Source organism: Natrix helvetica, assembly GCF_964273705.1.
Source record: "Natrix helvetica genome assembly, chromosome: 16".
NCBI lineage: Eukaryota > Metazoa > Chordata > Lepidosauria > Squamata > Natricidae > Natrix > Natrix helvetica.
In genome coordinates, this window is record NC_138563.1 from 3,053,722 (window position 1) to 3,076,517 (window position 22,796).

The 22,796-nt window shown below is 46.6% G+C and overlaps 2 protein-coding genes across 6 annotated transcripts; both read right to left on the minus strand.

Moving 5' to 3' along the window:
* Window positions 1–1,080: 1,080 nt before the first annotated feature.
* Window positions 1,081–5,979, minus strand: LOC309399987 (uncharacterized protein). The gene is made up of 4 exons (XM_081968284.1): window positions 5,224–5,979; window positions 4,918–5,092; window positions 3,405–3,492; window positions 1,081–1,640 (listed from the first exon to the last, which is right to left on the minus strand). Exons 1-4 carry the CDS (start codon window positions 5,369–5,371, stop codon window positions 1,434–1,436), a joined length of 618 nt encoding a protein of 205 aa, XP_081824410.1. The 5' UTR covers window positions 5,372–5,979; the 3' UTR covers window positions 1,081–1,433.
* Window positions 5,980–7,911: 1,932 nt separating this feature from the next.
* On the minus strand, window positions 7,912–18,682 carry CLK2 (CDC like kinase 2). 5 transcript variants are annotated; one of them, XM_081968212.1, is made up of 13 exons: window positions 18,517–18,682; window positions 17,092–17,255; window positions 16,053–16,281; window positions 14,118–14,214; window positions 13,614–13,680; window positions 12,690–12,806; window positions 12,284–12,450; window positions 11,441–11,535; window positions 11,150–11,279; window positions 10,972–11,054; window positions 10,756–10,835; window positions 9,751–9,841; window positions 7,912–8,602 (listed from the first exon to the last, which is right to left on the minus strand). In XM_081968212.1, exons 2-13 carry the CDS (start codon window positions 17,253–17,255, stop codon window positions 8,420–8,422), a joined length of 1,503 nt encoding a protein of 500 aa, XP_081824338.1. In that variant the 5' UTR covers window positions 18,517–18,682; the 3' UTR covers window positions 7,912–8,419. The 5 variants fall into 5 exon arrangements, with proteins under 5 accessions (XP_081824338.1, XP_081824337.1, XP_081824335.1 ...); XM_081968211.1 differs by having other exon boundaries at window positions 14,118–14,211; window positions 18,517–18,674; XM_081968209.1 differs by lacking the exon at window positions 18,517–18,682 and adding an exon at window positions 18,364–18,503.
* Window positions 18,683–22,796: the final 4,114 nt, after the last annotated feature.

The following is a 22,796-nucleotide window of genomic DNA, read 5'->3' on the forward strand; positions in this document are numbered from 1 at the left end:
GTGAGATTCACAGCCTTTGGGGCTGGTTGGTAGCTCAACAGCTCGAGTCCTAGCCAAGGACCTAGGAACTGTTAAGGTATTATTATTATTTATTTTATTCATTAAACATGAAAGTCAGTCAACTGAACATTTAAAAATGTATCATAAATATCTATTATTAGTAGTATTATTATTAGTAGTAGTAGTATCAACATCCCGGAACCTGGGTTAATGAGGGGTAGCAGTGGAAAGGCTTATTTTGCAGCAAGTTCTGCTTTAAAAGTGTTTTAACTGTTATATTATAGGCTTCTTCCACAGCAGATGTAGGGATCCCCTGCTTGGGCAGGAGGTTGGACTAGATGACCTGCAAGGGCGAAGGGGGAGAGTGCCAAAGTTGGCTTGGAAATCAATGTGAAGGAAACGAAGATCATGGCATCCGGCCCTCTCAACTCCTGGCAAATAGATGGGGAAGAAACGGAGGGAGTGGCCGGTTTGATTTTCCTGGGCTCCAAGATCACCGCAGATGGGGACGGCAGCTAAGAAATTAAAAGACTGGGGAGGGAAGCGATGGCAAATCTAGAGAGCATCCTAAAAAGCAGAGACGTCACCCTGCCAATCACAAGTGCATCCAGTTAAGGCTGTGGTTTTCCCAGTTGCAACGGATGGCTGTGAAGGTTGGACCACAAGGAAGGCTGAGCACCAAAGAATGGAGGCCTTTGAACTCTGGTGCTGGAGAAGAAGACTCCTGCATTGAGTCCCTTGGACTGCAAGGCCATCCAACCGGTCAGTCCTAGAGGAGATCCACCCTGGCTGCTCTTTAGAAGGCCGGATCCTGAAGAGGAAACTCAAAGACTTTGGCCACCTGATGAGAAGGAAGAAAGACTCCCTGGAGAAGAGCCTCATGCTGGGAAGGATGGAGGGCAAAAGAAGAAGAAAGAGGGGACGGCAGAGAAGGAGGGGGCTGGATGGAGTCAATGAAGCCACTGGCCTGAGCTTCAATGACTCCAGGGGATGGGAGAGGACAGGAGGAACGTGGTCCATGGGGTCGCGATGGGTCAGACACAACTTCGTGACAAACAACAAGTATGCTTCTTCCATCATTGTTTTTTAATCTGGTTGCTTTATTGTATGTAGACGAGATGGGTAGCTGTATGCACTTAAATAATAAATGAAAAAAATGCTAATAATGCAATAAAAGGCTTAACATGTTTAGTGAATCCATCCAGAGTTTGGATTTCTTCATCCAAGTTCTTGACTTAACGACAGAGCCACATCTGGACAAGGCTGCCTTCTTGGGGGCCTTCTCAGCAGTCTTCATCCAAAGCCACCCTTCCCACCGAGACTCCGACGTTATACGAGACGGCGTAGGCCGAAGGAGCCTCCCAGAAGTCCGGCGTTGCCCCCTACACAAATATATTTCTATTTCCCGCATCCTCAGGGAAAGGATGCGGCATTCACATGAGACGACATTGGCCCGGGCGTGGGAAAGACTGTGCTGGGCTCCGGAGGCTCGTTTGCAAGGAGTCAAAATCTATCCCACCGAAGCTGGGCCGGTTGGCAGGGACTGGCCAGGCCGTGTTGGGTTGCGCGATGCTCAGAAGGTCTCGGGGCAGCGGAGGCTTCACCCCAGCGGCTTCCAGCTGCTTTTCGTCCGCCGGGTTCTGAGAGAAGGAGGGAGGGAAAGAAAGAAAGAAAGAAAGAAAGAAAGAAAGAAAGAAAGAAAGAAAGAAAGAAAGAAAGAAAGAAAGAAAGAAGAAACGTCAATCAGAATAAAGCAGGAAGGGACCTTAGAGGTCCTCTAGTCCAGTCCACTGCTCAAGCAGGAGGCCCTATCCCATTTCAGACAAAAGTTGCCTAATCTCTTCTTTAAAATTCCCAGTGATGGAGAAGGAAGGAAGGAAGGAAGGAAGGAAGGAAGGAAGGGAGGGAGGGAGAATACAGAATAAGAGAATAACACAGTTGGAAGGGGCCTTGGAGGTCCTCTAGTCCAGTCCACTGCTCGAGCGGGAGAACCCATACCATTTCAGATTAGCGATGAAGCACCGACAACCTCTAGTGGCCAGCTGTTCCACTGGTTAGTTGTTCTCACTGTTAGGAAGTTTCTCCTCAATTCCAGGTTGCTTCTCTCCTTGGTTAGTTTCCATCCATTGCTTCTTGCCCTGCCTTCAGGGGCTTTGGAGAATAAGTTGACACCCCCTCTTCTTTGTGGCAGCCCCCCCCCCCAAATTCTAGAACACTGCTATCATGTGTCTCCCCCCCCCCCCCCCCCCCGGGTCTCCTGGCCTTTAATCGTCTTAGTTGCTCTTCTCTGCACTTTTTCCAAAGTTTCAACCTATTTTTGTAATGGGGTGAGACCAAAACTGGCTGCACTAATCCAAGTGTGGAATGACACAAAAGTTAGAAGACACAATCCATTGTGTTGTGCTTCACAATATCCGGTGGGCATCAGCCACCCAGAGTCACTTTGGATGGGAGACGGGCATAACCTGTTCCGATTAGCAGGCCTGGCATAATTACAACTGTCCCTCCTGGCAAATGTATTAACTGGTTATTTTAGGGGTATTGTTTTTAACTTATTGTGTGTGTTTTAGGGGTTCAAAATCCTATATTTATATATATTGCTTTGTACAGTTCTTTTAATTCCATTTTTAACCTCCTCCATTCCAACTGTACATATTCAATTTTTATTGTATTTTGATATATTTGGCATTGACTGTACACCGCCCCGAGTCCCTTTTTGGGAGAGGGGGCGGTCTAGAAGCATGAATAATAATAATAATAATAATAATAATAATAATAATAATAATAATAATAATAATAATAATAATAATAATAATAATAATAATAATAATAATAATAATAATAATAATGTAACAAACACATGCATTTAATCGATACGCAAATACGTAAATGAATACTAAACATAGGCATCGACGTAAATACATACAGTCAGACTGGGATGTGGGTTAGGGCTAGAGGTAGTCCTCAACTTACGACCACAATTGAGCCTGCTGCAAAGCGAGGTGGTTGTTAAGTGAGTTCTTGCCCCATTTTGCGTCCTTCCTTGCCACCGTTGTTTAAGTGAATCATTGCATTTGTGAAGTTAAGTCACACCCTTGTTAAGTGGGATCGGGATTTCCCGTGGTCGGAAGGTCGCAAAAGGGGATCGCGTGCATCCCTGGGACGCTGCGACCATTGTAAGTACGAGGCCAAGCGTCTGGGTTTGGATCATGGGGAAGGCTGCAACGGTTGTAAGTGCAAAAAAGAGACAGTTTTCAGCCCCGTTTTGGCTTCAGTCCCTAAAACGAATGGTTGTTAAGTCGAGGAGTACGTATCTGTTTTTATTAATTTGGTCGTAACTCGAGGACTACCTGGAATTTGTACCCAAATTTGTACCTTTCAGAAGGCAAAAAAAAAATCCTCACCTTTGGGAGGTTGTATTTCTCCCGCAAATGAGCTCTGAGCGAAGCACGCTGGACTTTCTGTCGTGTGAAGGCTGCGTCTCGTTCAGCCCTGGCAAAGGAGGAGGAGAAGGAGGTTTTTAGGAAGGGGGGGGGGGATCAAAAAAATGTGGCATCGATCCCTCCCCGAACACAAAAAGCAGGTCTCGAACGCGTAGCCAGGCACTCTTGCTCCTGCAAAAAATTCCTCCCTGTTTTTATGTCTCTTCTACAGAACTGGAGATTGAAGAAGATGCTAACAGTTTTATTCCCGGCTGTTAATCAGAAACCAAAGAAGAGAGACGCTGGGAGTTCGCTCCGGGAAACTGACTAGACCAAATACAGTACTCTGGTATCGAGGCCACAAAATTTGACAAAAGAGCAAAAAGGCGAGGAGGAGGAGATGAAGGGGTACTCATCAATCTATTCCTTCCTTCCTTACTCCCTATCTGTTTATCTCTTTTCCTTGCCTCCTTTCCTTCCTTTTGTTCCACACTCCCTCTCTCTTCCCTCTCTCCATCTATTTATGTATTTTATATCCTTTTTTTCATCTGTCTGTCTATCTATCTACCCTCTTCCTTCCTTTCTTTTCGTTCCTCCCTCCCTTCTCTATTGCCAACTATTTATTTTTATATTCTATCTAATCTATCCATCTTTTCGTTGCTTTCCTTCTTTTCCTCCCTCCCTCTCTCTTTCCTATCTCCATCTATTTTATTATGTATCTATCTATCTTGTCTATTTCTTTTCCCTCATTCCTTCCTTTTTCCTCTCTCCCTTTCCTTTCTCCTTTTTTATATTCATTCTGTCAATCTATCTATCTATCTATCTATCTATCTATCTATCTATCTATCTATCTAAATATCATCTATCTATCTATCTAAATATCTATCTATCTAAATATCTATCTAAATATTTATCTAAATATCTATCTATCTATCTATCTATCATCTATCTATCTATCTATCTATCTATCTATCTATCTATCTATCTATCTAAATATCTATCTATCTATCTATCTATCTATCTATCTATCTATCTATCTAAATATCTATCTAAATATCTATCTAAATATCTATCTAAATATCTATCTAAATATCTATCTATCTATCTATCTATCTATCTATCTATCTATCTATCTAAATATCTATCTAAATATCTATCTATCTATCTATCTATCTATCTATCTATCATCTATCTATCTATCTAAATAGATATTTAGATCCTGGGGGATCTAAATATCTATCTAAATATCTATCTAAATATCTATCTATCTATCTATCATCTAAATATCTATCATCTAAATATCTATCTATCATCTATCTATCTATCTATCTATCTATCTAAATATTTATCTAAATATCTATCATCTATCCATCCATCCATCCATCCATCCATCCATCCATCCATCTATAACTACTTATATAGCTATTTAGCTGTTCGATTTCAAACAGTTTGCTTGGCTGCCTCATATTTACACCAATTTGTGAACTGTGCTTACTTCTGCCTTGGCTGGGCCTGCATCTTGACTGGCTCCCAGCTGTGGCTTCTCTGAACGCCCATGTCTTTGTCCTTGGCCGAATTGGCTGAGAAGCCGCACAGCAGTTCTTTGACCGCGTCCCCAAATCCCGATCTCATGGTAAGGACGGGGGCCGAGCGGCGAAGAGGCACCCGCACTGAAAAGCAACGCAAAGCAGCTTCGTAAAAGACGCGCCCCAAAAAACACTTCCTCCCTCCATCGGCACCGAGCAAAGCCTTACAACCCCAACCGATAATTCTCATTTTCCGTAAAAACGATGGGACTCACACTCCAGTATAAGTTCAGCTTCTTCTCTTGGCGGGGATGGATCTTCCCCCTCTGAACGTGGCCCAAGGATGATTCCAAATCTTGTCTGCTCAAGATCTTTTAAGTGGAGATCAGGAGCAATAAGGAGGACAGGTTTTCCTTGATCCATTCAGGCGACAGCTGTCGAGACTCAGGGGAGACAGATGGCGCGGTGAGTGGAACCTGTCGGGAAGATAACTAGGTACGTGCCCTTGTCTGGAGGGCAAACCGCTTCAAGTCTTTCTCGGATAAAACAGCAAGGGGCTAGTCCTCAGTGGATTTTGGCCCAAGAGAACCAGGGCTAAAAGCAGATCCAAACTTTTTTTTTTTTTTTTTTTTGTGGCTGAGGGCCGGTTTGCAACATCTTGTGGTACCTGGAGGACAAATCGATTTATCGCAGATAGGAGGAAGAGAGACAGTTTGGGTTAAGGCGTGAGGCTTGGAACCGGGAGGCTGGGAGTTCTAGTCCTTCTCCTCAGATGAGCTTTGGGCCAGCCATTTTCTCTCAGCCCTGAGGAGGAGGCAATGGCAAACCCTTCTAAAAAACCTTGCCGAGAAAACTGCAAGGGTTTGTCCAGGCAGTCTCTGAAGATTGAAAAGAAAGGAGAGAGAGAGAGAGAAAGAGAGAGAGACAGACAGACAGACAGAGAGAGAGAGAGAGAGAGAGAGAGAGATAGGATGGATAACAGATAATAGATAGATAGATAGATAGATAGATAGATAGATAGATAGATAGATAGATATAGATAAGATGGATAATCTTATCCATCTATCTCTAATCTATCCACAATAGATAATTATAGAGATTATAGATCAGATAGATAGATAGATAGATAGATAGATAGATAGATAGATAGATAGATAGATAGATAGATAGATAGATAGATGGGATAGATAGATAATAGATAATAGAGAGAGATAGATGATAGATAGATAGATAGATAGATAGATAGATAGATAGATAGATAGATAGATAGATAGATAGATAGATAGATAGACAGACAGACAGACAGGATGGATAATAGATAGATAGATAGATAGATAGATAGATAGATAGATAGATAGATAGATAGATAGATAGATAGATAGATAGATAGGATAACAGATATACAGACAGACAGACAGACAGACAGACAGACATAGATAAGATGGATAATCTTATCCATCTCTCTAATCTATCCACAATAGATAGATAGAGATTATAGATCAGATAGATAGATAGATAGATAGATAGATAGATAGATAGATAGATAGATGATAGATAGGATAACAGATATAGATTCAGACAGACAGACAGACAGACAGACAGATATAGATAAGATGGATAATCTTATCCATCTCTCTAATCTATCCACAATAGATAGATATAGAGATTATAGATCAGATAGATAGATATAGATAGATAGATAGATAGATAGATGATAGATAGATAGATAGATAGATAGATAGATAGATAATAGATAAAGATACCCACGATTCTTTGACATATAATACTAGAAACATTTATTAAAATGACAAGAGGAATAGCACCAGCAGCTCTGAACGAACTGAAAAGGTTTCTCAACCAAAATAAAATTTACTAAAAGTACTGGCACTGCCTGTATGAAGATTGCTTGTCAAGGAAAACTAGAACAATCGTCCTGGGGCTTTGTCGTCTAAAGCAACCCTTAACGGACACAACGACACACAATCCCACCAAGGAGGATGAAAGGTTTATAGGAGAAGCTGAAGGACCAGCTGCGGCTGACAGGACTTGGGTTTTAAGCTCCTTACACCCAGCATCGAAGGGGGAAGTATATACTATAATCTTGACTCCCCCCCCCCCATTTTTTTCTTGAACTGGGTTTTAGCCTTAAATCGTCTCCAGCTTAGATGCCCTTCCCTGAAACCACAATGAAAACAGTCGAGCAATTGCAATTGACCGATGGAGATTTTTGTCAATGCCGATGGTGTTCGATTATTATGATGGTTTGTTGCATGGTCAGTTAGTTCAGATAGGATTGAGCATTATTATATAGGATGGGATAGGATAGGATAAGAATTAGCATAGAATAGAATTAGAATAAAAATTGGCATAGAACAGAATTAGAATAAAAATTGGCATAGAATAGAATTAGAATAAGAATTAGCATAGAATGGAATTAGAATAAAAATTGGCATTAGACTAGAATAGAATAACAGAGTTGGAAGGAACATTGGAGGTCTTTTAGTCCAACCCCCTGCCTAGGCAGGAAACCCTACACTACTTCAGACAAATGGTTATCCAACATCTTAAAAACTTCCAGTGTTGGGGCATTCACAACTTCTGGAGGAAACTTCTGCTCCACTGGTTAATTGTTCTCACTGTCAGGAAATTTCTCATCAGCTCTAAGTTGCTTCTCTCCTTGTTTAGTTTCCACCCATTGCTTCTTGTTCTGCCCTCAGGTGCCTTGGAGAATAGCTTGACTTTCTCTTCTTTGTGGCAACCCCTGAGATATTGGAACACTGCTATCATGTCTCCCCTAGTCCTTCTTTTCATTAAACTAGACATTTCCACTTCCTCCAACCGTTCTTCATATGTTTTAGCCTCCAGTCCCCTAATCCTCTTTGTTGCTCTTCTCTGCACTTTCTAGACTCTTTCTATTTGTGACAGCGAAAAGCAAAGAAACAAAGCGTTAACACCTACAGAGAGAACTTCATTGGGCGTGGTCTTTTTATTTTCCCCAAGACTGTACAAAATTCATATAAAATTCCGCGGTTTGAAACGGGGACGCGGTTTGTTCTCACCCAAAAAATAATTGTGTCACAACCACAATATCTGCCCAGGGTAGAGAGGAAACAGGAAGGGGGGAGGGGGGGGAGGACAAGTGACGGTAGCATTATCTACAGAGGGAGGGAAATGGCACAAGGTATCCTGTGTGTTTTATATATAATTTATATATACACATATAGATATATAGATATATAGATATATTTTATAGAGAGATATTTACAGACTATTTCACATATCCACAAGCTTTATACGGTAACAAAAAAGGGACGGAACCTGGAAGAGGAGAACTCAAGAACTTTTTTTTTTCTGTAGTCTTCGGAGGGACGGGAAAGCACCAAAAACGGAGACGTGCCAGCCACCATAGGGGCCAAATATGTTGAGAAGGGGGTGGGGTGTCCAGGAAACGAAGCCAAGAGCCCCGACGGGTCACCGGCTGATGTCCCGGTTTGAATCCCAAGCCTTCGAGGTGGGCTGCAGTTGGAGAAGGCTGAAGAAGGGGTGCTTGAGGGCCTCGGAGAGGGTCAGCCGCTTGGCCGGTTCGTATTCCAGCATACCTTCCAGAAGGTCGAAGAGCTGGTGGTGTTCGTCGGCTTCGGACGCCAGGTACCGCTGGGAAGAGAAGCGGAGAGGAGCGGCTAGGAGGAAGAGTGGGGTGAAGTCGGGCGCCAACGTTAAAAGTGGTTAAGGTGGTGGCTGGAGAAATAGGCGGCTCCGTTTCTCCTTGGTTGGAGGAAAAGGCCGGGTGGGCATTCCTGTGTGGGCTCGGGCTAGAGCAGGGGTCCCCAACCTTTTGGACCCCAGGGACCACTAAATTACTAATTTTAAATCCCAATTTTAAATCTAAGGGCTGGGTGGGCGTGGCCAACTTGATGTCACTCATGTCGAGGGGTGCCTCGACAGCTTCTACTCGCCCCTCCCCGCCCAGCCCCTCCTCCCCTGCCCGCCCGGGCTCCTTAGGGCCCCAACAGGAAGCCGTTGCTGGAGCTGAGCAGCCCCCCAGCAGAAAGAGTTGGCAAAACAGCTCAGTTCAACTTGGATCTGGCCGAGGAGGAGGCTCAGCAGAGGCACCTCACTGAGGACTAGGAGCATGGGCTTTCCAAGCAGAGGGAAGACCTTGCGGGAGTTCAAGGCCAGGGACCGGCACCTGGAGGCTCAGCGGGCTGAGATGGTCAGCCAGTTCCAGGCCATGATGCAGTCCCACTGGAACGAGGCCCTCCGGCTCTTCCCCACCAGCAACGCTTCCCTCCAGCCTTCGCCCAAAGCCCCCCACCAGGAGGCCGAAGCAGACCCCAAGTGGGAATTTCTGCCCCCCACAAAAAGACCCCAAAGGGGGAGACTCTCTGCAGCAACATAGGCATTCATTGCACGTATCCATCCCAGGGGCCGTAGGTTGAGGACCCCTGATTGAGTGCAATCTAAAAAACACAAACAATTTTTCTGAAGACCACCAGTTGGTGACCGCTGGACTAGAGGACCTCTAAGGTCCCACCCGCTTCTGTGACTTTATAGCTGGAGGAGGAGGAAGAGGTATGGGCAATGGCAAATGACGGATACTCCTCCTCTTACAGCTGCTCGTTTAGTGACCGATGGTGCTGAAGTGGGGCCGTTTCTCACGCTTGCAGTGGGTCCCCACGAGACCAAAATCCGGACGCTGGGCGACTGCCATGAATTGATGACATGATGATGTGCGATTATGGTTTCCTGAAGGAATCAGACTCGGTGGGGCTGGTGGGATACAGGGACAGGCCCCGGCTTACCCGGAGCGGCTTGCAGTTCTCGCGCACGTAACGCCCCGCGGAGGTGTTCTCATCCCAGTCCAAATGTCCGTGGTAGAAATATTTCTGCTTCCTATCCAGGAAGAGGGGAGGGGGAAAAAAAACATCAGAAGGAACCATCGGTGGTAGAAAGGCCCAGTGTGTGTTGCTCCTTGTTTTTTTTTGTTTTTAATGAAGTATACAAATACAGGTAAACTTTTTGACTTATGACCGTTTGTTTAGCGAGGAGGAAGAGGAGGAGGAAGACTGAGAGGTCCCTGGTGCTCTCTGAGCTTGGTGGTTTTATTGCAGGCGTTTCATAACCCAACTAGGGAACATCATCAGTGCTAGAAGGGGATTGTGGAGAGGAAGAGGAGAAGGAGAAGGGATGGAGGAGGAAGAGGAGGAGGAGGAGGAGAAGAAGAAGGGTTGGAGGAGGAGGAGGAGAGACACTTCTTGGTGCTCACTGAACTGTGGTTGGTAACATCAGTGCTAGAAGGGAGTGGGGTTTTCAGAATGGGAGAGAGAGAGAGGAAGAAGAGGAAGAGGAGGCAGACGAAAGGATCTATGGGGCTCTTGGTGCTCTATGAACTTGCAGGCGTTCCGTGACCCAACTAGGGAACATCATTGGTGCTAGAAGGGAGTGAGGTTTGCTGATGATGTTACCTAGTTGGGTCATGAAACACCTGCAAGAAAACCCCACCAAGCTCAGAGAGCATCAAGGACCCCAGTCCTCTTCCTCCTCCTTCTCTTCCTCCCCCCCCCCTCTTCCCTCTCCCCGTCCACTCCCTTCTAGCACTGATGATGTTACCTATTTGGGTCATGAAACGTCTGCAAGAAAACCCCTCCCAGCTCAAGAGAGCACCAAGGACCTCACAGTTCAACCCTGAGCTAACAAAGATTCTCTTCCACCTGTCTCAATATTTGTTCCTAATCCAAAGCCGCTCGAGTTCCAAGCCTTTTTGGCCTTCCCTAGCCCCTTCCCTCCTCTGCCCCCAACCCTCTTACCTTGTTTTCCGGATCATCCGCGATGGGATGGGGCCTAGGATACGCTCCATCATAGCCAGGTGTTCGCGATTGTCGTGAGTCTACGAGGGGGGGGGGGGTAAAGAGAAGGCTTTAGTTGGTGGGAGGGGGAGATCCAACGAAGACTTGGAACAGCCCGATTTTGTTAGGGCTCCCCCCGCCTTCCTGCCCCCAATGGCTCCTACCCGCCACACTCACCTGGAACAAGGTGAAGCCCATATAATACTCGAAGATAATACAGCCAACGCTCCAAACGTCACACGGTTGAGTCCAGCCGAGTTCTGTCGCGCAAAGGGGGGGGGGGGGAAGGGGAGTTTCAGAGCCTGCATTTGGGGGCGTTCGGAGCCCAACCGAGGCACCCAGGTAGATTGCTGACCTAAAATGACCTCGGGGGCCCGATAGTGCCGCGTGGAGACGATGGTGCTGTGATGCTCGTGATCGAAAGTGGCGCTGCCAAAATCCACCACCCGGATGGCTGTGTTCTTGATGCTGCGCTCGTCACGTTTCTGGGAGGCAGGGGGGACGGGTGTGGGGGGGGGAGTTAGCAGCAAGGACAATGTTCTCCCACTGGGCCCAACCCAAAGTAGCCCTGAAGGGGGAGGGAGGGTGGGAGGGAGGGAAGCCACAGCGGTGGAGGAGGAGATGCTCCCAGGGACTACAAGCTCACCTTTTCCAGGTTGTAGGTCATCTCGTAGTCCGAATTGACGAAAAGGATGTTCTCCGGCTTGAGGTCTGTATGGGTCAGCTTGTTCTCATGTAGAACTGGGAGGGAGAGAAAAGGTAAGAGAGAGGGAGGGAAGGAAGAAAGGAGGCGGAGAGAAAGAATGGAGAGGAAACGGAGAGGAAAGATACAAAGATAGGAAGAAGGAAGGAAGGGAGAGAGGGAGGTTGATAGACAGACACACAGACAGAGATAGGGGGGGGAGGGAAGAAGTGGAGAGAAAAAATGGAGAGGAAAGATACAAAGATAGGAAGGAGGTTGATAGACAGACAGACAGAGATAGGGAAGGGATGGAGGGAAGGAAGAAGTGGAGAGAAAAAATGGAGAGGAAAGATACAAAGATTGGAAGGAAGGGAAGGAGGAAGATTGATACATAGACACAGACAGACAGATGGAGATAGGGAAGGGAGGGAGGAAAGAAAGAAGCGGAGAAAGAATGGAAGGAAATGGAGAAGAAAGATACAAAGATTGGATGGGAGGGAGGAGAGCGGGAGGAAGGGATGATAAACACAAAAGACAGATGGAGATAAGGGAGGGAGGGAAGAAAGGAAGGGAAAGAATGATATGGATAGATGGATGATCATTTAGATTGATAGGTAGGTAGGTAGATGAATGGATGGATGGGCAGATGGAGGTAAGGAAAGGGGGAAGTCCCACATGCACCCTTCTACATTCAAAGTCACTGCCAGCGGAGGCATCGTCAATCCTTATTCTAATTCAAAACAAATTGGAATGACAACCCCCTCCCCTTCTCTCAGCGCTTGGTGCCCCCCCCCCGGGGACACTCACATCTGACCGCCTGGCACACTTGGTAGGCCATATGCCTGATCTGGTGGAGGGGGTAGGGCAGGTAGTTGTTATCCTTCAGGAAGTCGAAGGTGCTGAGCCCCAGGAGCTCAAAGGAGATGCACATGTGGCCGTGATAGTCGAACCAGTCATACATCCGGACGCAGAGGCTGAAAGAGGAAACCGAGGCAAAGAGGAGGAGGAGGAGGAGGAGGAGGAAGAGGAGGAAGAGGAGGAGGAGGAAGGGGAAAGAGGAGAATGGGCTTTTTAAAAAGCGACCGGCACCCAGGTTAGTGTTCTGACTGAGGCTTCCCAAGAGCCTGAAGCAAACTCCTTGTCCCGACAAAAAAACCCTTGTATTAATCTCCTGTGAATTCTGCTGATCCACATCCAGCAAAATCCAACTTACTTTTGGTTGTTGGGATCTTTCTCGTTAATTTTCTCCAGCACGTTGATCTCCAAGCGAGCGGCTTCTTTGTATTTCTCCACGTTCTTGATGATTTTCAGAGCCACCTGGGTGCTGCCCCTGAAGAGGGGGAGGAAAACCGTGGAGGAGATGGTGGGGATGGGGAAAACAACCAGGGTGGGCAGACTGAGCCCGCCCTGCTTGTAAAATGCACTTCTCTGCTACACTAATAAGAGGCCAAGACAGACCAGCTTGGCACATTGATGCTCAACTCTAGTTTGCTTGTCTTAAGTCCTTGGCTGGCTGGGGAATTCTGGGAGTTGAAGTCCAGGCCTCTTAAAGTTGCTCAGGTTTGAGAAACACTGGGTCTGTCTGTCTATCATCATCTATCTTCCATCCATTATCTATCTACCTTACCTTATATCTTATCTTATATCTTATCTATCTATCATCTATCTATCTATCTATCTATCTATCTATCTATCTATCTATCTATCTATCTATCTATCTTTCTATCCATCCATCCATCCATCCATCCATCCATGCATCCACCTATCTCTTATATCGTATATCTTATCTATCCATCAATCTCTCTCTTTCTTATCTTCCTTATCTATTCTCTATCATCTTATCCATCTCCAATCTGTTTCTATTTCTTCTGCATCTATCATCTGTTTCAATCTCTGTCTGTTATCCTCTCTATATCTCTCATCCATCCATCCATCCCATCTCTCTCTCTCTCCCCTACCCCCTCCGTCTGTTGGTCTAACTCTGTCTCTCTCTCTCTCTCTCTCCATCTTGGATCTGTGGCGGCCATGCAGCCTAGGAGGGAAAACCTGCAGCCAGCTGGACTTCCATACTGGCTGGAGGGAAGCACCCTTTTCCCCACCGTTAATTTTCCAGCAGCCCGAGACATTTTTCCCTCACCTGCGGTGGTCAATGCACTGCACCACGCGACCAAAAGTGCCTTCCCCGAGAGTGGTGACGATCTCATCTGCAGGGGAAAGGAGACAGAGAGATTTGGGGGCAGGGGAGGGGAGAAGAGGAGAGGGTGAGATGCGGGGGCTGGCATCTGGGGGCCAAGCAACAAAAACATCACCACGTAAAAATAATAATAATAATAATAAGAGAGGCTATCTTGGCCGGTCCCTAATGCTTCGGATATCAATACGGAAAGAAATAAAACGGGAGGGAGGGAAGGAAGGATAGAGGCAAAAAGAAAAGGAGGAAGGATGCTTAAAAGGAGGGGGGAAGGAGGAGGGGGAAAAAAGATTGCGGTTTGGCCTTTTTTTAAAAAAAAAAACACATTGCGGAGAGAGAGAAAATAAAAACAACAGAGCGAACGAGGAAAAGGGAGAAAGCTAAGAACAATTCTGTAACTGCGACGGGAGCTTAACTAGAGACGAGATTAATGTTACGATTTCGCAGTACATCTCTCTTGCAGACAGTCGCCGACGCGATAGATGAGGTGGCCCTCCACGTCGACTTCCACGTTCTTGGTTTTCCTCCTGCTGCCGGGACGACTCTGCTGCCGGGGAGGCCCCCCCGCAAAAACGCAGCGGCGGTGGCGGCGATGGGGCGGAGAGGGGAGGGTTTTCATTCATTCATTCATTGTTTTCACCCGGGCGAAGGCGAAGGGGGGAAGCCAGCCAAGTGGACACGGTGGGCCCGTGGCGGATATGGAGGTGGTGGCGGGACGAATTCCAGGCCAAGTTCATAACGGCACAGAGGCGTATAGGTATAAACAATATACAACACACACGTGAACAATAAGAGGGGTGGCAAGGGAGGAAAAGCAACACTCAGCACACACACTCGCACGCGCCGGCTCAAGGGGGGGGTCTTTGCAGGCGGTCCTCGACTTAACGACCACAGCGGGAGCCCGCCCAAAGCGAGGCATTCATTACGGGAGCTTCGCCCCGTTTGACGACCTTCCCTGCCACCGTTGTTAAGCTAGTTCATGCGGTCGTTACAGTGAATCTGGATTCTTCATGGCTTGTACGAAAGTCGCAAAAGGAGAATCACGTGACACACAACACCCACCCGCCCCGGGGAGGACGCTGCAAACCATCGTTAAGTGTGAGTCAAGCGTCTGATGTAAATCGCGTGACCGTGGGGAATGCTTCAATGGTCGTAAGGTGCGGGAAAGCGGTCGTAAGTCCCTTTTTTTCCAGTGCGGTTGTGACTGTGAACAGTCACTAAAATGAACGGTTGTAAGTCGAGGACTACCTGTTTGTGTGTGTGTGTATGTGTGTGTGTATGTATTTGTGTTACAACCCCTGGTATGGCCAAATATGGTTCGAATCCCAGTAAGGGTATGGCTAGCTGATGAGAGCTAAATAGCTTGAAATAGATCTATACTAGTCTCCCTTTATTTATTTATCAGCACAAATACAACATATATATATATATAGGGTTAGGGTCTTAAATTGGGTGCAGTTACATGATGCCTCCCTTAACAACTGAATTTTGGTCGTAAGACGAGGACTGTGTGTATAGGCAGAAGACGTTCCACTCACACTGGGAAAAACCCCTCTAAAAATTTAAGGATTTCAAAGAGGCCCAAAGCATGTTTGCCCTTTACTGGCGATTCGGACTGCTTTTTGAAACTTTCAGCTGCCAGTTTTTGAAGGCAGAGAATTATTTAATGAAATGAATAGACATCATTCATCATCATCCACTGTGGTAGTCTGCTCAGAAATTATCTATCTATCCATCCACCCACCCACCCGATTTATATGGCCACCAAGCCAACAATAAAATAATAAAAGAAAACATATGGCAGGGTCATCCAATCCAACCCGAGACAGTGGGACGGGCAAGCACATAAATGTAATCATGAATACATTTAATAAATTGGCCCACAACTCCAGGGGAAAGTTTTTTTTTTTAAATGCTTTTGAAAAGGTTAATAGGGTTGGGACAAGATTAGCTTTGCTGGGGTGGGGCAGCTTGATCATTTCAAAGAGGAGGGGGCTATCCCTGAAAAAGACTCTGATCAGAAATGTTTTACTTTGAAGTTCTTCAAAATAAATATATAGAAATAAAATTCTGGATTATATGAAGGCCTTTAAAAGCCCCTTCTCCTAGTATCGTGCAGAAGGAAATTCTTTTAAAATCACATTTTCCCCTCTTTTCCCAAAGCTTCCACTACTGCCAGTCCCAGAAGAAAAAAATAGTTAATTTCCGAGCAACTCAAGAGAGACATGAATGTTTTTAGGACAGACTCGGATCCCATTCCGTGACGCAGATTCCCCCGATTCCAGAATGCCATTCCTAAGGGAATTCCAGAGATCTGGAGATCCGGCCAAAGAGATTCTGACCACTGCTTGGGTCAACGGACCGGAAGAGGCAGAGATTACTCACCGAGGAGGAACGGCTGAAGGAACGGCTTCCGCGCCGTCTCCGTTGCCGTTTCCGCCGATTGCTCTTGCAGTTCCGGTAACTGCCATCCCGGGAACGCTGGTATTCATCCGAAGGATGGTATTCAGGTTCGTAGTAGGCATCGCCGCCCCGGTCGCTGTAGCCGTCTCGCCGGTAATCCTCCAGGTATCGCCGGTCATAGGCACGTCGGTCGGACGAGTGGTCGTTGTAACTGGGAGGAGGAGCGAAATTAAGGTGATCCAGAAAACCGACTACATTGTTGTTGTTGTTGTTTGTCATTTAATGACCCCGTAATCCCTTGCGGGGTGGAGTTGGAGGGCAACTGAATGGAGCTGAGTGTTTACTGGCCCGATGCCCTTCCTGTCGCCAATGAGGAGTTTTGTTCAGGAGATCTATTCTCATTGTGCCCAGAGAGAGAATTATCACAGGCTCTACCTAGGATAAAATTCACACCCTCACAGCGAGGGCTCCACCTCTAGGCCACCGTACCACTCATCCCCAAAACTGACTATATGATTCACTTAACAACCGCAGTGATTAACAATTAGGCTTAACAATCAACAATGAGGCTCAAGCGGTCATAAAATCAAGCAGGGTTACTACTTATCTTGCTTAGCAAGGGAAATTCTGGTCTCGGACTACATATAGAACAGTTCATTTAATGACCGTCCGAAGCAGCCCTGAAAAAAGTGACTTATGGCCGTCTTTCACACATATGACGATGGCAGCATCCCCAGTCACGTGGCCAAAATTTCGAAGCTTAACAACTGACTCACACTTACGATGGTTTCACTATCCCCAGGTCAACCTTTGACAAGCACAGTCAATGGGGAAGCCAGATTAACCACCGAATGACTAACTTTAACTGCAACGGTTCGCTTAATAACGGAGGCAGAATGGTTGTAAAATGAGGCAAGACTTACTTTTAGCCACTGTCTCGCTTAGCAATGGAAATCTGGTGGTTGTAAGTCGAGGACTAACTGCATCTTCTCGCAGGCTCCGTTTTTGGGGACACACTCACCTCCGTGATCGGACGTGATAGCTCTCGTCTCTGTGACGCCATCGCTCGCCGCTACTCGAGCTGGAACGGCTCCGGCGACGCTTGTGTTTACGGCTTCGGTAACTCTCGCGGTAGCTGCCCCGGCTGCTGCGTTCCGAAGACAGAAACCTCCGAGAACGGGGCATCTACAAGGGGAGGAAAAGAGTCAGAAGACCAACCGGAGAGGTCGAACCTTAAAAGTGGTAAAAGTAGAAGTTTTCCTTGCACATCTGTGCCAGTTGTTTCCGACTCTAGGGGGCGCTGCTCATCTCCGTTTTAAAACCAAAGAGCCAGCGCTGTCCGAAGATGTCTCCGTGGTCTGGCAGGACTCAATGCTGAAGGCGCACAAAACGCTGTTCCCTTCCCACCAAAGGTGGTCCCTGTTTTTCCACTTGCATTTTTTACCTGCTTTCGAACGGCTAGGTTGGCAGGAGCTGGGACAAGGTGTGATTTCCTTGTGGCCTCCTTTTCTTCCACCCCAAAGCCCAAAGCAAAGCAACCTGCTGCCTCCAACCAAGAATATACATACATACATACATACATACATACATACATACATACATACATATCAAATCCCAGTAAGGGTATGGCTAGCTGATGAGAGCTAATGACAGCTAAATAGCTTGAAATAGATCTATACTAGTCTCCCTTTATTTATTTATCAGCACAAATACAACATATATATATATACACATACATACATACATACATACATACATATATATCCCTCCCCCGCCCTCAATTTTAGTTATTTTTAAATACATTTTTATATACATTATTTTATGTTATATACACACATACATATATTCATATATACACACACACAATTATTATTATTATTATTATTATTTATTAGCGTTTATATACCGCCCCCTCTCCCGAAAGGGACTCGGGGCGGTGTACAGTCCGTATCAAAGTACAATTAAAACATAGTGATAACTACATAAATACATGTGAAGAGGAGGATAAAATATGCCAAACTGTACAGCTAAATAAATAAATCGATACAAAAATTTAAAATCCCAATATCATATCAAATTTAAAACACTATCCCTCATTCATACGCACATATATACACACATCATTCATATATATATATATATATATATATATATATATATATATATATATATATATATATACACACACACACACACATATATGATATTTATAATTTTTATTATATATATTTATATATTTTTTAAATTAAAACTTAACTCTAGGCGGCTGAATAGGAACTCTGGGGCGGCCTACCTGGCAGGGCTGTTGTGCCCCAAACGCCCCCGGTTGGGATGGAGACCTCTGCGGCTGCTTCGGCCGCCTCTTTCCCGGCCTGGTTCGGGGTCCCGAAGAGCCGCCGCCGCCGCCCCGAGGCCTCCCCCGCCCGGCCCCGCCGCCTCGCCTCACCCTCTTGGCCGTCAGCCCGGTGCGCTTGTCCCACAGGAAGTCCGTCTTGGCGGCGGCTCCTCCGTTTCCCGCCCGCCCGTCGTAGCCGCCGCCGCTGCTTCGTCTCAGCGTCCCCGCCGCCGCCCGGGGTCGCTCTGAGGGAAAAGCTCGGCTGACGGGAAGAAGAGGGGAACACGCCTACCGCGCATGCGCCGCCACGCACGGACGGACGGCGTAAAGCGCGCGCCACAAAGCGCCCGGAACGCCCTTTGTGCGGCGGAGATCGTCAAAGTTGTAGAGAGGACGGTCCCGTAGGGATCGACTTTGCAGCGGCAGCTTCCGGGTGCGCTTCTCGAGAAAAGTCTTCCTCCCATTGATTCTGCATCCGTTTGTTCACAAATATAGGAAGGATAGGAATAGAAGAGTAGAATAGAATAGAGAATTAGAATTAGAATTAGACTATTAGAATTAGAATAGGATAGCTTGAAGGGACCTTGGAGGTCCTTTAGTCCAACCCCCTGCTGAATGCCATTGGGACTTTGAACGGTCACTAAACGGACTGTTGTAAATCGAGGACTACACCTGCATAAAGCTGCGATGGCTTTTCATTCGTCGCTGTTGGGCCCGCTGTCCCCCTTTTCCCCATGGGGGATTACATGGGATTACAAGGCCCATCCTCCCCAGCCAGCATTAGAGGGGCGGGGCTCCTTCTAGGAGAGAGAGAGAGAGAGAGAGAGAGCACAAACACGCACGCGCAACACGCACGCGCAGTAGAGACTGGACTGACCTGGAGCACGTGACCTCCGCCTCGGCTTCCTCGCCAGCGATTGAATGGAGGGGCGGGGGGAAATTCACCGCCACGCCCCCTCCCAGCCACGCCCCTTCCCAGGCACCAAGTTCCACGTGGGAGGAGAAAACGTATATTAAACAAAAACAACTTTCCCACGCGTGGAAAGTAGTGCAATTAATAACTCCTGCGGAACTGATCCTTATTTCCATAAAAAGATATTATTTTTTAACTTAATTAAAGTAAGTACTTTAATTAAGCACGCAAAACTTTATGTAAGTTTGATCAATTAAACCAGTTGATTTTAGAAATGTAATAAATAAGAAATAAAATAGGTAATCGTTACTGGTGAGAATAAGATTATGCCACCTGGAATCTGGGATCCTGATAAAAGATCTGTTGATTGTGCCCTTGATCTATAGGGCCAGGTGTTTCACAAAGGATCACACTTGACACAGCCTTTTATCGATTAGCCGTGGGGCCATATCAAAGTGCAAAAGTATTACTAACATTTGATAGAAGCCATTGAAAATGAAATTTGATAAAGTACCATTGAAAATGGAATTGGAATAAAATACAACGAAATGGAATTTGATAAAATACGATTTAAAATGGAATTGGAATAAAATACGATTTAAAATGGAATTGGAATAAAATATGATTTAAAATGGAATTGGAATAAAATGCCATTTGGAATGGAATAAAATAGCATTTAAAATGGAAGTGGAATAAAATAGCATTTAAAATGGAAGTGGAATAAAATACAGTCTAAAATGAAATTGGGATAGAATACAGTAATTTAAGATATAGCTAAAATATGATAAAATTATATTTCGGTGTCACCCCTACAATCCACACCGCAATCAGTCCCACACCTGCAGATCTCAACCGATCTCCTTTTGTTTTGTGCTGTGTGAAATGTTATTTTCCCTTTCTGGCTGGAAAAGGATCGCCACAATAGTGAGACCCCACGAATGTTCAGCGCCTCCTGTGGGCACCCTCACAAAATGGTGCCCAAGGTGGGCCTGCCCAGAGCCTATCAGAAGGCTACCATGTAGACGTTTGCCTTTTTAGAGTCTAAACAGGCTCCTGATTTTGGCGCTTTGCTTTTGCGCCAATTTACGTCGCCATTCACTTGGGGCTTGTCCCCTTAAGAGGATTTGAAAGCATTAAATAAGGATTGAAATCTGAACAAGGTGTTGGCTCATGCTCCGTGACCCCAGACACAGCAAGGATTTAAAAATAATCTATCCACAGACACAACAACTCTGAAAGGGACCCAGAAAAAAATGACACCCAAGAGACCGTCTCGTGATGTTTATAGAATGTTTATTTTTAAGCTTACCACACTTTGGCTGCGGGGGGGGGGGGGGGAGTGGGGGGGAGAATAATAAGGTAATTATCTCTCAAATAAGTAACATATTTAGTTTGGGCCAAAATAGCAACTGGAACAACAATAGGAAAAAAAATTGTAACAGTAGAACAGAACTGTTTACAGGAATAGCCACAAATATTCAAGATTGCAAATTTGTGGTTACATTGATTTTTTTTTTCCCATTTGTGTGTCCTTAAAAGCATGTTCTGGGGAGTAACTAAATTTCTGTTGACGCAGAAGAAATGCATAGAGGTGGCTGCCATCATAGAAGATTGGTCAAGATTTGGTGTCGTTAGTTGCGAAGTCTTCTCCAATCCATGAACCACGTTCCTCCAGGCCTTCCTGTCCTCTCCCATCCTCTGGAGTCCATTCAAGCTCAGACTGACTGCTTAGGTGACTCCATTCAGCCACCTCCTTCTCTGCCGTCCCCTTCTTCTTCTTTTGCCCTCCATCCTTCCCAGCATGAGGCTCTTCTCCAGGGAGTCCTTCTTCCTTCTCATCAGGTGGCCAAAGTCTTTGAGTTTCCTCTTCAGGATCTGGCCTTCTAAAGAGCAGCCAGGGTGGATCTCCTCTAGGACTGACTGGTTGGATGGCCATGCAGTCCAAGGGACTCAATGCAGGAGTCTTCTTCTCCAGCACCAGAGTTCAAAGGCCTCCATTCTTTGGCCCTCAGCCTTCCTTATGATCCAACCTTCACAGCCATCCATTGCAACTGGGAAAACCACAGCCTTGACTCGACGCACTTTTGATTGGCAGGGTGATGATATCTCTGCTTTTTAGGATGCTGTCTAGATTTGCCATCACTTTCCTCCCCAGGAGCAAGCGTCTTTTAATTCCTTGGCTGCAGTCCCCATCTGCGGGGACCTTGGAGCCCAGGAAAATAAAACTGGACACTCCCATTTCTCCCATACCTCCGTTTCTTCCCCATCTATTTGCCAGGAGTTGAGAGGGCCGGATGCCATGATCTTAATTTTCTCAATGGTGAGTTTCAAGCCAGCTTTGGCGCTCTCCTCCTTCACCCGCATCAAGGGGCTCTTTAGACCCTCTTCCCTTTCTGCCATTAGAATGGTATCATCTGCTTATCTGAGGTTGTTGATTTTTCTCCCAGCAAGATTACAGAAAACTTAATAACCGCGCCTTCCTTACGAAATACCATTGCTATCTTCCCCAACCTGTCCTGGCACTGAGCACTCAACATATTTAATGATCATCGTTCAGCTGGCTGGATTTACAGAACAGGTTATGTTTCTGCAGTTTTTTTTTAATTGTACTTGCCAATTGAGAACTTTCTGACTGAGGAAGGGGAGGGAGGGAAGGAAGGAAAAGGAAGGGAAGGGAAAGAGGAAAGGAAGGAAGGAAGGAAGGAAGGGAAGGGAAGGCATGAATGAGGAAGTGAAGGGAAGGAAGGAAAAACAAGGGAAGGTACATGACTGAGGAAGTGGAGGGAGGAAAGGAAGGAAGGAAGGGAAAGGAAGGAACACGAGGGAGGAAGGGAAGGGAAAGAGGAAAGGAAGGAAAAATGGGACATAAAGAAGTGGAGGGAAGGAAGGAAGGAAAAATGGAAGGGAAGGGGCATCAGGAAGGCAGTGGAAGGAAGGAAAAACAATGGAAGGGACATGACTGAGGAAGTGGAGGGAGGAGGAAAGGAAGGAAGGAAAAAAGAAGGGACCGGAGCAGAGGAAGGAACGTATGGCGAGGAAGACAGCCCTGGGAAAGCAGGACAGACCAACCGCCTGGGGCTTGAGAGGGGAAGGAAGGCGAGGAAGGAAACGAAGCCCACCCACCCACCCACCCAGCCGGCCAGGGCGCCCTTCAAGACGGCTCCAGAGCCAGCCAGCCTCCACCCAAGAGACGCCCCCTCCTCCGCGGAGACAGAACTCGCTCGCTCGCTCTCCTCCGTCATCGCTTCACTCCGCCTCCCCTCCGGGCTCCGTCCCTCCCCACTCGGGTCCCCAAAGGCCGGGAGGGGGGGAGGCGGGGGGCGGCGGGCGGCTGACCCACTAGGCGGCGCCTGCTTTGCCCGTCGCGCGTGTGCGTGTGCAAGCTGGTCTGGTCTTGCCTGGCTCTCCTCGGAGGGGAGAGTGGGGGGCTCGCCCGGGGTGGGGCATGAGCCTCTGCCCGTCCCCTGCCCGCCTCGCC

Bases quoted from the DNA above. Each gene is read 5' to 3' on its own strand.
- CLK2 (XM_081968212.1), bottom strand. From the start codon at position 17,255: ATGCCCCGTTCTCGGAGGTTTCTGTCTTCGGAACGCAGCAGCCGGGGC. The intron at 9,842-10,755 runs GTAAGAGGGTTG...CTTCCTGGATAG, and splicing joins CGGATGATCCGGAAAACAAG to GAAGCAGAAATATTTCTACC. The intron at 8,603-9,750 runs GTAAGCCGGGGC...TTCTCTTCCCAG, and splicing joins AGAACTGCAAGCCGCTCCGG to CGGTACCTGGCGTCCGAAGC.
- LOC309399987 (XM_081968284.1), bottom strand. From the start codon at position 5,371: ATGGATCAAGGAAAACCTGTCCTCCTTATTGCTCCTGATCTCCACTTA. The intron at 5,093-5,223 runs GTGAGTCCCATC...GTTGCTTTTCAG, and splicing joins AGCTGAACTTATACTGGAGT to TGCGGGTGCCTCTTCGCCGC. The intron at 1,641-3,404 runs GTGAGGATTTTT...TCCTTCTCTCAG, and splicing joins AGAAATACAACCTCCCAAAG to AACCCGGCGGACGAAAAGCA.